At 38.7% G+C, this 16,593-nt stretch overlaps 1 protein-coding gene across 3 annotated transcripts in view; it reads left to right on the top strand.

Annotated features, from left to right (window-relative positions):
* The first annotated feature begins 3,025 nt into the window (after positions 1–3,025).
* Positions 3,026–16,593, top strand: part of LOC138041546 (SMC5-SMC6 complex localization factor protein 2-like) — a 28,223-nt gene continuing 14,655 nt past the window's right edge. Inside the window, exons 1-6 of one of the 3 annotated variants that reach the window (XM_068887283.1) lie at positions 3,026–3,122; positions 5,729–5,775; positions 6,859–8,172; positions 8,821–8,945; positions 12,690–12,938; positions 13,302–13,730. In XM_068887283.1, coding sequence (XP_068743384.1) covers positions 3,085–3,122; positions 5,729–5,775; positions 6,859–8,172; positions 8,821–8,945; positions 12,690–12,938; positions 13,302–13,730 — 2,202 coding nt within the window. In that variant the 5' untranslated portion in view covers positions 3,026–3,084. Of the gene's footprint in view, positions 3,328–5,728; positions 5,776–6,858; positions 8,173–8,820; positions 8,946–12,689; positions 12,939–13,301; positions 13,731–16,593 lie in introns of all 3 variants that reach the window. The other 2 variants (XM_068887284.1, XM_068887285.1) reach the window with 2 other exon arrangements.

Consider the following 16,593-nt stretch of genomic DNA (forward strand, 5'->3'; position numbering starts at 1 on the left):
AGACACTGAGTTTGCAATTAAGCGCATTCTTTTGATAATTTCCAGCGAAGAAAGATCTGGAAAACCATTTCAAAAGGAAAATTAATGATTTTTAACATTATGATGTTTCGACAACTTCATGTCATCATTACTACCAATTTCAAGCTGCCGGGAACGGCAAACCTTTTTTGCGCGTTTTTTCAAGCGCGAATTTCAACATTTCTCAACATGAGAAATCAGTTCTGTCGAACGATAAGAATATGTCATTTTAATCTGAACAAACGAAAAGGCTTAACCGATGAAACTAACGAAAAATTTACTGTTTTTGGAAAACAAGTCTTGATGCAGCGATTACTCAAGAACGACCTGTTTTACATTAAACGTCTTGATATGTTTGGGGACGTAACTAAACGTAATTGAATTACGTAAAAAATGTGACGGTTGGTCTAGGCAAAAATGCGGAAAAAAGTTATAGCCGTGCACTGTAGCTCAAAGATGGCAATATCAAATCTGATAATTATTTTGAAATTGAGGTTAAAAAAGGTAAATTCAAGTCGATCAAAAATGAATTTTACTTCAGGTTTGAAGGAATCCTTCAATTAATTCAATGTAGGGTAAAAAGTAGCCGACTTCTCTGAGCGATGCAGCCGACGCTTTTCGTCGGCCGTCGGTGCTTATTGAAACCCCTGTAAGTGGGTAACTGGTATGATCCGAGCACAGCGCGGTACCTTGCCCTATGAAGTGGAAGTTGGTCCTAATTTGGTGTGGCGCCGACACACAGACCAGCTTAGGGGCTCAAGTATGCGTATGGCAAACAGAGGGGAGGGTCGAGGGGAGGAGGAGGAAGAGGAGGCTAGCGGCCTGCAGTGTAATTACTCATGCTCACTGTTTCCTCTGATCTTATTCGTGTTTTTGTCAGTTTTTCTGAGACTTAGCAGTATCTATGTTAATTAGACCTACTGCCCTCATTTGAAGCAAATATGCTTTTGAAATTTGCTCGTCGTAGCGGGGCTAGAAAGTCTTATTAGCATGAGAACAAAAGGTTCAATAATAATGTGGTAGTTACAATAATAATGTGGAGTGTTATCTTTTGTCTCACGATGTAGTTATTTTAGATGCAATGTAGATCGCGGCGTTTCAACTTTTTACTGCTGGTCTTCATCAGGCGATGAGGTGGACTAGTCACGCTCGATCATTGGTAACACGATGGTCGGCTGTGATTGGGGCATTTCGATCCTACATTGCTTCGTTGGTAAATTGTTTCCAGTGCGGTCCGCCGCTATGCTGTTTGCCTGAGCTGTTTACCAGTGGGGGTCGCGACAAGAAATTTTACCTCGTTTCAAAGCGGGCAGTCGACGGTCTCGTTCCCGTGCTCAGAAACGGCAGAGGTCTAGGTACGAGCAAATCGTATATCTCTCCTGTGCTCCTTGATTGTCTTTAGCATAGATCTTTCTGTTTCCCCGATGTAGACTTTACCGCATTCGCAGGGAATCTTGTACACTACATCATCCATTCGAATGCAACAACGAGCCGTTCAAGACGTCAAGCCACCCCGCGGGAGGTGGGTGGGCTACCATTTTGCACAGAACAAAAAGAGAAATTTGAAACCTCTCGCCCACTTAATTGAAATTGATTGAAGATGGGGAAACAAAAGATCTTAATTTTTAATTCTTTTGTTCACTTGAGAATTCTTTGAGGACGCCCACTGTTGTAACAAGAAATTACTTCAAAAAGAGATAGTGCGTCGTTTCCGGAATGGCAAGCCAAGGGCAGGAGAAAAGATAAAATACTATAGTGTGGCTCACTCGGTCTTTCATATTGATTTGGCTTCGTCTATTGAAACTCTCGAAAAATTAAGATAGAAATTTGGACCGTCAACTGTCTGAATGACGAGAAGTCTAATACTCTCAACCATTAAAGAGAAGGACTGATTTTTGTTCATTTCCGTTGTACATCAAAGCATAAAGTCTTGGTTTTCACATGACGTCATCAGAATTAAAAAGTAAGGAATCATGAATCCTTTTGAGATTTTAGTTTAATTAGTTATTAGAACAGCTGAAAACTTTTCGTCTTTTGATAAAGCAAGGTTGTATTTCTACGCTTTTGCGTGACACGATATTAAAATAGCGGCCTAGAATGCTGTCACGTAGGTTTAAAAAAGTGACTTACCCGCTGAGATTTCGCAATCTGAACAGTCCTTGTATGGGAATAAGTACTCATGTAGAGGTTTATGAGCCCTCAGAAGACGACTACAGGCTTTTTATAGCAAAACTCGATGACATATGTTTTTGTTAGCTTCCGGCCCCTCCGAGGGACACAAACATGGCGTCTCTATACAAAGTCTTATAAAGGTGCGTAAAACATTTCTTCGAATATCTCCCAAACGAAACATCGCACAGACCTGTATCTTTGCGAGACAGTTTGAATATTGATCTCCTTTTGTTTCATTGATTTTTGACTTTATTTGTTGAATGGTTTTGATGATGGTGTGACAGAGAAAACCAGCAATAACTATGTTACCTTCAAATGCCACTGCATAAAATTTCAAATTCCGTTTTCCGTGAATTTTCTATTACCGTATAATTACGCGTGTTACATATGATTCTCTTAACTTTACAATAACTGGTTCCTGGTTAACTCAATTTATTACTATGTGCGAAGATTATTTACATTACTCATTAACACGAAGAAAAATAATTTTGAAATTTCCAACAATTTATCGCTTAAAACTAAACCAAAATCATTCAGATAGTCAAAACTTCCTATTTATGATCATTCCCTTCACTTTTGTGCTTGTCAGCACTATGACTGGCGATACTTTAGGTCCACGTGTACACAAGTTTGTTTTTGCATCTATAGATGTATAGATTTGCAATTACAAACTCTGTTTTGATTGGCCACTCTACCTCACTGTATAAATAGTTCACCCTGAAGTCAAAATAGGTACGTTTCGTTTTTGAGCCCCAAGAGGACGGCATGTTATAAATATAGGCGACTGCGGGCAAGACAAGTCAGCAGTCTATCGTGTGACTGTGGGAATTGGCGCCCAAAAAACAAGATGGCGTCAAACCGACTGTCAAAACGATAAGGCCTGTCGTTGCTAAGATGAAAAGAAAGCTAGGATCTTTGGAAAAGGGAAAAGGGTAGGAGAAAACGGTGGTTCTTTAGTGGAGTGATCATGCTACCGTGCAGATTTTAGAGTTTAGTGGCACAACACACGTGAGATGCTCTCCCTTTTCATGTAGAATTATTTTATTCAGGAATACACTGTATACACTTTCATATACCGGACAAAAGTGACGGACGACAAAAGAGCCATTGTTATTCCGATTACGAATTTCTGATTAGGTATTGCTATATTGTTTTTTTCTTTTGTTTTACGGACATTATTCATTTCGGATCCGGTATATGAAAGACGAGCTAGAATTATTGTTAACAAAATTACATTATTTGCAACCGTAGCCTTACTTATTTTTTATGCCTGTCTGTACCTCGTACAAACAGACTTCATTTTGCACAATGTGGCTGTCTTTTTTTTTCAAATTTGAATTCCTCCTGTGGCTGTCATGTCAATTCTTCCTTATCTTCATTGAAATGTCAAGTTTCTGGAAAATAATTAGCTCATTGACATCAATAGGTGGTTGTCACTTGACGTCATCGCCGCCATGTTGGTGGACGAAAACGAAAGATCGCTCATTAGTCTCTCATTAGCTCCTTTTGTTTGACCACCAGCAATTGTACATAATTTATGTGGTAAAAGTTAAGAAACCGATCCCACCAACGCGTCGGCCGACTGCCCGCCTGACGCGTTGGCCGCTGTTTAAACTTATAACGTGTGTCAGTGGTGTATCGACCGACGCGTTGGCCGATGCGTTGGTGGGATCGGATTCTTAACTTTTACCCATTACATAATGGTTATCAGGGTCTCCAGAGATTGGTAGCAAACCATCTATAGCAGGAACAGTTGTAACCACCCTGCCTTATACAACTGTGCATGTGTATACTTGTCTGGAAATGCTAGTTAAATATCTTAATTTATCATGCCAGCTTACTACACATACATGCAATTGCAATTGGCTAAATTGCAGAATATCCCGCAACACTAGCTATTGTGCATAGCTATTAGAAAAAGAATACTCAGAAATGCAAATTAGGCCTAGGCACTGATTTCAAACTGGTTACCTTTCAGTTATTGTATTGCATACATGTATGTACAGTTATTAGGGCTAGGCACATATTTCAAACTGGTTACATTGTAGCTTTCAGTAGTAGTGTTTATCAGCAGTTACATGTAATTAGGACTCAAGTAACTTTGCTGACTTATGAATAAGTTACAACAGAGTAGCAGTGTGGATGAGTAACCACCTTCCAGAGAACTTGAGTGAATTATCAATAAATTACAACTAAGTAGCCACATAGGTCTACGCGTAACTACCTTCCAGAGAACTTGAGCGAATTATGAATAAATTACAATGGAGTAGATGCATAGCCACTTCCCAAGAACTTGAGTGAATTATCAAGAATAAATAACAACTTGAGTAGCCATGTAGACGCATTGCACGCTGCACCGTGTAGCTAGAGATGCAGGTATTCTGCAATTGGTCCTCTGTTTTTGTTTTTTTTCTGCAACCATTGGATTTGCTCATGACTGTAAAGATTTAAGATGAAAGTTATTAATTTATTAAATGGATAATGTAATAAATCCTCATAAGTAAAGGCTTTTTAAAACAAATTGAGGTAAAAACTACCTCAATTTGTCATACCTACCAACACTGGCCTTTTGCTGCATTACAAGAGCCATGTTGATGATCACTACAAGTGCGGCTTATTGAAAACTATGCTTGATCGTGCCTTCCGCCTCTCATTCAACTGGTCATACTTTTCCGATGAATGTAATCGGCTCAAAGTGGTGTTTTCTCGTCTTAGTTATCCAGACAGGTTAATTAATTCCACCATCTCGCTCTTTATCGCAGTCAAAGCTTCTGATCAACCTGTTCTCGAATTACCAGCTGTTAACAACGAATTTAAAGCGGTTCCCGTTGTTCTGCCATTTTAAGGACCAGTCTTCAGCCGATATTGTAAGAGCACAACTTAAAGATCTGAGCCAGAAAATTCAAGTGACCTTCCAGCCCATATTTGTTAGCCACAAGATTAAACAGCATCTGAAACCGCGCGAAGTCAAGCCTCCATTGTCAACCAACAATCCCTTGTTTATCAATTTAAATGTGACCTGTGTGATGCAGGTGATTTTGGTTACACACGGCGTCTTCCTCCATTGGAAAGCATTTCCGTTTGGAACATTCCCATGTGCACAATGACCTTACGAGGAATTTTACCATCTTAAAAAAGTGCAAGAGCAAGTTTGACTGTCTCATTTATGAAATGTTTTTAATTAATGAACTGAGACCCAGCCTCAATGTACTGTCAGACTCAATTAGTGCGAAAGTGTTTTAATCCTTTTTTATTCTTGCATGTTTTTAACACCCCCTTTTGTACATTCTCATACTTTACATACTTTTACTTCATAGTTTTCAGTTATATTTATATGTATGCAAAATTTTATCTTCACTTTTAAGCTTGATAATGACCGAAGTTCGGTCGAAATGTTGCGCATTTTTCCCGATAATTTTTACCTCAATGTAATAAATTATCATTATATGTGAATGTACAGTAGATTATAAGAATTCTTAATGCATGGCAAGGTCAGAAGATAATAATAGCTCTTGTTTGTTAATATTATTCTTTCAAGAATTCAGTCAATCACAAAGTTTTTCAAGAGTTTGGGACCCCAAACAGGTACTGTATTTTTGTCTTAAACGATTAGCAGGATTAATGAAAGGTTTATAAACATGTAGAAGAAGATATCCTAAAGAGTGTTGAATTTTGTTTGGTTATTGATAATAATCAATATTGGAAAAAAGGTTTGGACCCAGGAGTTACATAGCTCGATGGAATTATTTTGATCATCTTGGTGAAAGTAGTCCTGAGAACGGCTGTTGACAATAACTGAAATTTTGACAACCTGAGTGGAAGTCATCTTCAGAGTCAAGTGATGGTTGGAAATTCAAAGGAATGTAGTGATGCTCTGGTAATTGGTGCATTATGATCCTGTTTGTGAGTGAAGGTCGCAGTTGGTTTGTAAGCTGAGTGGAAGAAGTTGTGTGTAGTTAAGGTTTTCTGTTAAGTAACCATTTGTAAGGCGCGGGTAGAGGGTGGCAATAGTTAAATGTAGTTTGTTCTAAGTTTGCATACAGACATGTACCAGCTTTCAACTGTGATGCGCTTAGTAATACATGTGCTCAACAGAGTCCTACATGTAGTTGATAGTGTGTCTTGTTCTTGAGTGGTTTTTAGCAATATTGTTATTGAGATCACCATTCTTACAGCTGTAATCGCTTGTTTGTGTTTGGTAAATCATGTACGTATTTAGGGTTCCTGCCAGTTTCACCAATGCAAGTGGCCTGGCAATCACAGCATGTGATCTTGTAGACTCCTCCCTGTCTGTCCTTGGGGTCGTCTTTGTCTTATTATTACCAGCGTCTTACAACTTGAAAGCTGGTATACAAACTTAGTACAACAATTTACAGATGTACAATAAACCGTTGCCAACCTTTACCTTCTCCTTACAAATGATTACTTAACACAGCAAACCTTAACTACTCAACTTTTTCCTCTCAGCTTACAAGCCCACTGCGACCTTCACTTACATGCTTTTGGTACATGTATGTTATTGTCATTTTAATTAGGTTACTTTGATTGATAGTTATCAAACAAGGATCACTTAAGAGTTAACAACTCAGTTTAGATTATATATCTTGGTGACTGTTTTAATTTATGCTATTCAGTCTGGTCCCCCTTTTTATTTTTTGTTATTTTCAGGGAATAGAAGGAGTTGTGGTTTGGCTGAGGATCCTGCAAAAATGAAGACAACAAAGACAGATGAGCACAGGGAACCAATACTTGTAAATCATCAAGTGGCAAGTGCAGCACGCAATGCATCATGCATGGACAAAAGTGCTGAAAAGAGCAAAGAGAATAGTCATAACTTAGAAAATGAGGCATTGCTAAATGATGAGTCAATTTCAGCCACAAGCCAGCCAGAACACTCGACCCCAATTACTGATACAAAATACTGTAAAAAAACTGAGAACAAAATTTACTGTCCAGCAGTAGTGGGAGATCAGGGAGAATTGACTAGCATGGACTGTGGGGATACATTCTATTCAGCTGATGAAGACAGTGCTTGTTTATATAATACATGTCATGGGAGCTTCACTAGCACACAAAATCAAGGTTTAGATATTTCTTCCATAAATGAACCAGGGGTGGATGCTAAAGGGAGTGGAAACAAAGAAAGTCTTTTGCTTGCAGAGTCAAATAGGCGAGAATTCTCTTTAACTGAAGAAAGCTCTTGTGTTGATACTGCCAGAACAGATCATGATAGTGTTAATGATCATTGGGAAAAAGAGGAATCCGTGGAATACTCTCAGCAGATATCCAAGGCACCAGCAGTCTCCTTGCCCTGGGCCAAAGAGTCACTTGATCATGATAAATTGAATGTAAACATTGTCAACAAAGACCCAAAAAACAGTAACAATGATCTCATTGAGGGAGATCAGAATGACCAGTATTCTTGTGGCAGTTTAGATAGTAGCAAATGTGTTAAGGACTCTAGCAAGATCATTGGGTGCAACTCATCAGATTTGGAGAAATCTGTTTCCTTTGAGGATTGTAAAGATTCAGAATGCGATGAAACATTCAATGATCTCAGTGAAGTGAAACACAATGCGAATTGTGAGCTGTTTGAAAAGCCTTCAAGTGATCTTGACAGAGACTCAAATCATGGTATCTCTGAAGGCTCCAGTTCTTCTGACGAAGATCTTTTAACACCACCAATTTTCCTTTCTTCAAAGTTTCAACTTAAACCAATCATAAAAACTCCAGAAAAAGGAGTCGCTCCATCATATTGCACACCATCCCCAATTATTAGCGATGTTAAAAGAGAAGAGAAAATCAAATACAAACTCTCTTTTGACAAGCTGATAAAGGAGAAAGCAATGCACGGGGAGAAGGATGCAGAGCTTGCAGAGATGGAAGCAGAGTTGCAACGAGGATTGGAAAGAGGAGGCATTTGTGATGTTCACGTGCCGAGTGCTTTCAGTGACATTGAATCTGAAGAGGAACTCTTTGATGGTAAAAATTGAAAATCAACTTTTGTGTATATTTTTCCCAATTCAGTTGCATGTAAACCCATTGATTCCTGCAGGGGGTTCCCCATTGACGAGTAAAATTGTCTGGCATTAGACAGAGTAAAATACTAAGTATGGCGGGTTTAGGCCGGTTTAGGGGTGCTAATGGGGCATAGTTTTTCAGTGAGTGATTAATTTAATGTATTGACTCTGGGGGTTCCCCATTGACAAGTAAAATCGTCTGGCGTTAGACACAGTAAAATACTAAGTATGGCTGGTTTAGGCTGGTTTAGGAGTGAATGGGTTAAGGGGAAATAAATTTTGCCTTGGTTACAGGTTACATGTAGGTCATCTAGATGTGAATAGTTTACATGCCTGAGTTGGTGCTTTGAATCGTAAAAATGCACTTAGTTCACATACATGTACAAGTACATTATAAATCACAAGTGACACGAAGCATTATTTGCATAATTTGATAAATTAATTTAAATTTTTCCAAATTATGTATTTAACAAATTCATATTATAATTTACATGTTTTTACTGTTTGTCTTATACAGTAGATATTGTGGATTTGTTGTTCAAGTGTTGTCTGTATACCGGTAGTAGCTTAGTGATAAACATTAATATTTTGAGAGTGTTTTGTAATTCAGATGGGCGTGACCTGAAAGACTGTATGTTGCCAAAGGATATCAAGAAGTTCCTTGTGGATGTTCATGATTTTTCTGAAGAACTGTCAGGGGAGGACATCTTTCCACTGTTTCACCCCTATGTAACAGTAAGCCACATTTTGTTGTCCAACAAGACAATACATGTACTTTCTCTTTGGAGGCTTGTCTAAAAGGCTTTTCTCCCTGGCCATCCCACCACTGGTAATGGAATATCGCAGAGAGAAAGTTTCATGTACATGTACATGGAGGTGGGCTCTCTTGAACAGTGAGCCTTAAAGAAATCCTCTTAACCTACGTGATTCCGATGAATTTCTGGAGCAAAAAGGTCTCTTTCAGTGACTTTCAGCTGGTTAAATTTGTAGGCTGCCTGCTTTCAGGGACATTCTCTGCTAGTATTCTTCTTGCTTGGTTGCAAAGTTTCTAGATACTGTAGTAGGCTGATGAAAAAATGTAATTTAAGAGGATCTACATGTAGCATATGTCTCCAGATGCCTTCTTTCAGTTTGAAATTTATGCACAATTCATGGTCACATCTGGCTAGTATGCTATGGAATTCTATAATTTGACCATGTCCAGACACGCATTGTGTACATATATGACACAACACTGATTTTTAGTGAATTAAGACTTGGATTTCAGGCCCGGGTTGCTTGAAGCATGGTTGGCGCTAACTAGTGTTAAACCATGGAAACCAATAGGGTTTGATACCTCTTAACCCTTTAAGCCCCGAAGGGTTCCCCATTGACGAGTAAAATCGTCTGGCGTTAGACAGAGTAAAATCTGTAAGTGCCATTTGGCACTATCGGGGCTGAAAGGGTTAAACAGGGACATAGTTTTTTCACGCTGTTAGCTTAACCCTTTAAGCCCCGAGGGGTTCCCCATTGACGAGTAAAATCGTCTGGCGTTAGACAGAGTAAAATCTATAAGTGCCACTTGGCACTATCGGGGCTGAAAGGGTTAACCAATGGTTAGCCCTAACCAGACTTCAAGCAACTGGCTCCAGAGTTTTACCATTACTCTTGTTTTTTTTAATTTGTATTTTCTAATTACTAAGGTTTTTGCTCAGCAATTAAGAACAAAAAGCAGTGATATAAAAGAATGAAGTTTCACTGTTTGGACGGCTCCATGCCGTCATTCTCAAAGTCAACTAAAAAAATTAGGTGAGTTCATAATAATTTATAGTGAATTTACGTTTGAAAGTCTCAGCACATAATTATGATTAATAAGAGAAAATAAAATAAATAAAATTCCAAGCGTGGTGTGCTTGAACGTTCAAATAGAAAGTTTTGCTTTAATGGAGTCAGATTGAGTGCTTAGTGTTGGTTTATTGTTTGAGCATTTCATAAATTAAACAATCCAGCCCCCGACAGCATTTCGTGAGAATTGTAAACTGGTCACGGAGATCTTTGTTCCTCAGATTGTGTATGTCCCGCAGGTGTTTAACAAGGACAGTATGCTTATTTTCATTAATGCACTGAGGTAGGTGTCGGCATGTATAGCCCACATAATCTAACATCACACAGATACCGGTAACATTTGTATTCATAAACAAGGCATTGTTCATTAATAAGAGGTGGTTTGGGTTCTGTCACTTTGATCTCATCAGCAATTTTCTGGCCTGTAAAACACTGGGAGCAAGTCGCTGTTAATTTTCTTCACGAGATCGGAGAGCTGTCTTCGTACTACATGTCGGCTGATCGTTGATCTTTAAAGGGTAGAATAAGCTGAACGGGCTTATTAACCTGAATATCTTGAGTACTTGTTCTTGGTCTTGCGACTCAATGAATCTGGTGATTGTAGAATTAATGAGTCCTTCAGGGTACTTAGGCTTGAGAAAGATCTCTTTTCAGGTTATCATGTTCAGCAGCGAAAAGATCAGATGAAGATGAGAGTCGATGTACACGATTTAACATTATTTGACAGTTCAAGCGCACCATGCTTGGAATTTTATTTTATTTTATCTTCTCTTATTAATCATATGCACTGAGACTTTCACACCTATGTTCACTATTATGAACTCACATAATGTTTTTAGTTGAAATTGAGAATGATGGCATGGAGCTGTCAAAAAGTCATTATTTTATATCGCTACTTTTTATTCTTAATTTGTATTTTCATCTTCACTTTTAAACACATTGTGTAGCCCCTAGGTGATACTTGGTTATATAAAGTATTGTTATTATTATTATTATTATTATTATTATTATTATTGTTACTATTATTATTGTCAATAAGTCTAGATCTTGTGATAAAATTGATTAAAAAGACAAACGCAACTAGATTCATTTTGACAACGTTTCGACATCGTCCGATGTCATCGTCAGGCAATGAATTTTAATCGGATGAAGCATAACTTATAGTACAAGAACAATAGAACAATAGAACAATATATACAATAGTACGCTAACAAAAAATGTGAAATCTAAGTAAATAGTTTTGCCCTGACAGAGTCTGACTGTACATTAAGTGATGGTTTCAATTCTTTGATGTAGAACATCTCATGAATTAAGCAATCAAATTTCGATGCGCATTTCTTTAAGACACTAAAACTCGCCGCTGGGGGTGCTGTTGTTTGGCCATGATCTGCTAGGCGGTGCCTCCCGATAGCTGAGTATCTATGTTCCTCAATTGGTTGATGCAAGTGACGAGCTGTATAGCCAACATAGCTCGCATCACACGAGCCACATTGAAATTTGTAGACGACTAGTTGTTGGCTGACTAATGATGGTTTGGGCTCACGGAATTTAAGGACATCCTCGAGCTTGCGGCTGACAAAAACTGGCTGTAGATCTATATCCAGTTTCTTATTTAGCTGAGTAAGTTGGCGCTTCACAATATCGGCTGGTTTTTGGTCAATAAATGGCAAGACGATTCTAATGGTGCTTTTATTATTATTGCTGGTAGATTGTGATTCGACATCTGATGTATTGATAAAGTTACGGATGGTTGCCTCAATCAATTCAGACGGGTATCGTAGCTTGTGAAAAATTGATCTTATGTTTCCACATTCTTCTTCAAACAGCTCGGTCGTTGAGGACAGACTGTACGCCCGGTGAAGCATTGTCTTGAGTAGAGATTTCTTGTATTTGTTGTCCACATGACTCTGGTAGTGCAACAAGAGGCCTTTGTTGGTAGTTTTTCTGTATACGCTTGTGGTTATCTTACTTCTTTGTTTCAATCGTCTTGCCATTTATTGACCAAAAACCAGCCGATATTGTGAAGCGCCAACTTACTCAGCTAAATAAGAAACTGGATATAGATCTACAGCCAGTTTTTGTCAGCCGCAAGCTCGAGGATGTCCTTAAATTCCGTGAGCCCAAACCATCATTAGTCAGCCAACAACTAGTCGTCTACAAATTTCAATGTGGCTCGTGTGATGCGAGCTATGTTGGCTATACAGCTCGTCACTTGCATCAACGAATTGAGGAACATAGATACTCAGCTATCGGGAGGCACCGCCTAGCAGATCATGGCCAAACAACAGCACCCCCAGCGGCGAGTTTTAGTGTCTTAAAGAAATGCGCATCGAAATTTGATTGCTTAATTCATGAGATGTTCTACATCAAAGAATTGAAACCATCACTTAATGTACAGTCAGACTCTGTCAGGGCAAAACTATTTACTTAGATTTCACATTTTTTGTTAGCGTACTATTGTATATATTGTTGTTTTGTTCTATTGTTCTTGTACTATAAGTTATGCTTCATCCGATTAAAATTCATTGCCTGGCAATGACATCGGACGATGTCGAAACGTTGTCAAAATGAATCTAGTTGCGTTTGTCTTTTTAATCAATTATTATTGTCATTTATTATTATAATTATTTTGCCTGTGATTGCATTCATTCACAGGATGTTCCATCCCTGTTGATAAACCCTTCTCCAGAATGTGACACATTTGAAGGCAAGCTGGTGGTGGCATCAAGCAGTGACCTGCAAGAATTACTCTGTGGTGGCTGGATACTGCAGCACTACTTGGATAGGTTCTGTCCTGCTGATGTTGCGTATTGGCTGTTTCAGATACTGTGTCGGCACAGGGACCAGCATATCATCAGTTCTTCATTTCAGATCCTATGGACATTAACTGAAGCAGCCACAGAGGTACAATTTGTGCGTGTAAAACTCATTGTACCACAGCTTTGAACAACTGGCATTACAGGGAGTTAATGCAAAAAGAAAAAGAAAACATGTGTAAAGTGGAATTGGTAACATTGTTAATAGATAGTGACTCAGTTTTTTTGTAAGTTGAGTTTCCTGAAATATACACATGTAGTGCACAAAAGTTTTGAATAGACATTTGAGCTTGAAAGTAACATCCCTAAATGTTAACGAGTAAAAAGTCAGCGCTGTTTGTTAAGTTTAAAAAAGGTTAGGACATTATTATAAAGCAATGGTTTATTTGAACCAAAGTGTGTTTCTTAAGCCATCTTGGATCAAGCTTGTATTTTCTTTGCTTTTTTACAGAAGAGAGATGATTTACCCCCCAACCCAAGAGGTTCACTATGGGTCCCAAGCATTAAGAAGATAATGAAAGAGTTACTTTCTCTTGGTGCAACAATACCAACGCTTTATCCTGGGGATCTTGTGGATGCACTAAACATCAAGGAAATGTTTTCTGCGGAGATTTGTTCGGGCGAGATCCAAATGGATCCAACCAGCAGCAGTCCTCAAACTGAATGCTTCCCTGTCGTAAACATTATGCATCTTGTGCAGTTTGTCACACACTGCCTACAAAAGTGTCCAAAGTCTTTCACCATTCAGGACTTGAGAAACTTGGTGGTTATGTTTTGTCGCTTGGCTTTGGATATGAGACTTCAAACTGTTGTGTTCGACGTTGAGATGTGCCTTGCAGCAGTGATGAACTGTTATGGAGAAATGCAGTGGCCTGATGAGGTACATTTATGATAATTAATAGTAGTAATAATAATAATAATAATAATAATAATAATAATAATAATAATAATAATAATAATAATAATAATAATAATAGTGATGAACTGTTATGGAGAAATGCAGTGGCCTGATGAGGTACATTTATGATAATTAATAGTAATAATAATAATAATAATAATAGTAATAATAATAATAATAATAATAATAATAATAATAATAATAAACTTTATTTAGAGCCCTGGCCAAACGGGAGGGAGAGTTAATGAGAGTTGACGAGAGTTGAAACTCTTGAGAGTGATCGAGAGTTGGCCAAACGAGAGCAAGAGTTGGCGAGAGTTTGTCGAGAGTTTCAGGGGTAAAAGAGAGAGACCCTGGGAAAACCCTTTCTAACACAAATAATTATGGCGAGTAGCCAGCCGGTATATTCAGCTATCCAGACCGCTAACATGAATTTTGTGTGCAAGCTTATGCATGTTTATTTCTAATGCTTATGTTTTTTGGCTGTCACTTCCCTATTGTGATAGTCTTTGGAGGAAACATCCCAGAGGCAAGGTCTTGCTTCGTATAAGTCAGTTGGTGCAAAATCTTTTAGAAGCCTTGGCGTTGCCCTTGGTTCCCAAGTCCAATGCAATATTATTTTTCCTTTTTACAGACTGTAATCTGAGCCCGCTGGAAAAAAACAGTAATTGCTGGCCGCAAAACTCTTGCTCAAACTCTTGTGCGTAGCCAAACACGACAAAACTCTGGCCAACTCATGAAAAATTGGAGCAGGTTGAAATTCGGTTAGAGCTCTCGAGAGTCGATGAGAGTGGCTGAGAGCGGATGAGAGTTCCTGGCCAAACGAGAGCGAGAGTTTCAGGGCTTAAGTCTCAGCTGTATTTAGTGTTGGGGTAGTTGTACTAATTGGGGGCACTATACAGAAATCAAATCATCTCATAGCAAACTCAACTCGTCTGGAAATTGAGTACTCTTACCACTGTGCCATCCTTGCTGGTGCTACATATTACATTTAAATATTACCTTGTGCTCTTCTCAAAAGAAAAATGAAACACTTTCTTTTTAAAAGTTTGGAACTGGGTTGTTTTGTTTTTATTACTTTTCAAGAGCTTGCACTAATTATCGATACGATTGGTTCAGAGAATTTACAGGAAGATGTAGGAAGTACAAGAAGAAAGAACCAGGAACAACCGCATTTCATCTATGGTGTCGAATCTCCTCCTTAAATCAACTTGCTCACTCAACAGGCAACTTTGGCCTTCAACATTTTGCTCTGGCACTCAACATTTATTTTTTTCACAATTCGCCAACCATTATAAAAATGATAGGGTGGCAGGATGGTAGGCGGAAACTCAATTCCCCTTCTAAGGCTACTCTCCTCGCACATTCACACACGCGCGCAACGCCCAACACGCGCGCACACACACACACATACTAATGAATAACTACTAGGACTAGGTAGGATAAATACATAATTTGAGTGCGTAAATATTTGAGCAACGAAGATTTAAAAGACTGAAGAATATGCGAGGACATCTCATGTGCAGGTAGAGAGTTCCAGTCACTAATATACATGTAAAGATTAAAGAAAGAAAACTGGAAGTAATTAGTGCGGACAGGTTTTGACCTAATCTTGTAAAGATCTTATGCGGGTGTGACCTATAAAATCAAAAAACCTGGTGACCATTAATGGCACAGTAACCAGTCTTATACACATCTAAATCAAACTAAGGCATTCAGTTCGAGAGAGTCGCACTTAAAGGGAAGCTCCACTCTTACTACATAATAAGTTTAACCCTTTAAGCCCCGAGGGGTTCCCCATTGACGAGTAAAATCGTCTGGCGTTAGACAGAGTAAAATCTACAGGTGCCATTTGGCACTATCGGGGCTGAAAGGGTTAAACGGGGACATAGGTTTTTCACGTTGTTAGCTTAACCCTTTAAGCCCCGAGGGGTTCCCCATTGACGAGTAAAATCTACTGGCGTTAGACAGAGTAAAATCTATAAGTGCCATTTGGCACTATCGGGGCTGAAAGGGTTAAACCAAAGGAAATTGTTTACAAATAAAATGGTTCGAAATTTGTTTTTAAAAAAGTGTTTATGTCAGGAAACGGGAATTTTAAAATCGCTTATTTTCACTTTCACATTTCGTGGGCGCCGCCATCTTGAATAATTGTGACGTGTTACGGTTACCCTATACAGTCAAACCTGTATATAACGGCCCTGTATTAAGCGGCCAGCCTATATTAGTTAAGCGGCCAGTTTTCAAAGTCCCGATTTTTTGCTCATACAAACGCTGTATTTGTTACCTGTTTTAGGCGGCCACCTTGTGGCAGTCCCATGTTTGTCTTTCTTTGTTCATTTTATGTGGTGTTTTGTGTTTCAAATGCAATCTATCATCACTATAATGAAATATCATTTGCAAAGCTAGTGTAAACTGACAATCGACTCTTTAGTGTTGTTAACGCTTAATGCAGTTGTCCGCAATGTGCTTAAGTACAGTGCAAAATCACAAACGCAAACGCAAAAAAATGATCGTTTTGAAAATATGCTTCACTCTTCAGCTAGAAATTCCTCTTCAATTAGTTTGTTCCTTAGCCATGTGCTGGAGAATGAATCGCCTTCAAACTTATACTCGTAAGGGATTTCCAGGCCATAACTTCCACCTCTGTTAACTCGCATGCCCTTAACCGTAACTTTCCCATTGTTTGTAGGCCGTTTCAAAAATTTAGTTAGCGACAATGCCATCAACTTAGGTACATGTCCAATCACTTCATAATCGTCCTTCATTTCATGAGGAGGAGAATCCGGGGGTTCGCAGCGGTGTTGCCAAGTCCAGATCTTGTAACTCTCGGTGTAACACTAGA

This window comes from Montipora capricornis, chromosome 3 (assembly GCF_036669925.1).
Source record: "Montipora capricornis isolate CH-2021 chromosome 3, ASM3666992v2, whole genome shotgun sequence".
Lineage (NCBI taxonomy): Eukaryota > Metazoa > Cnidaria > Anthozoa > Scleractinia > Acroporidae > Montipora > Montipora capricornis.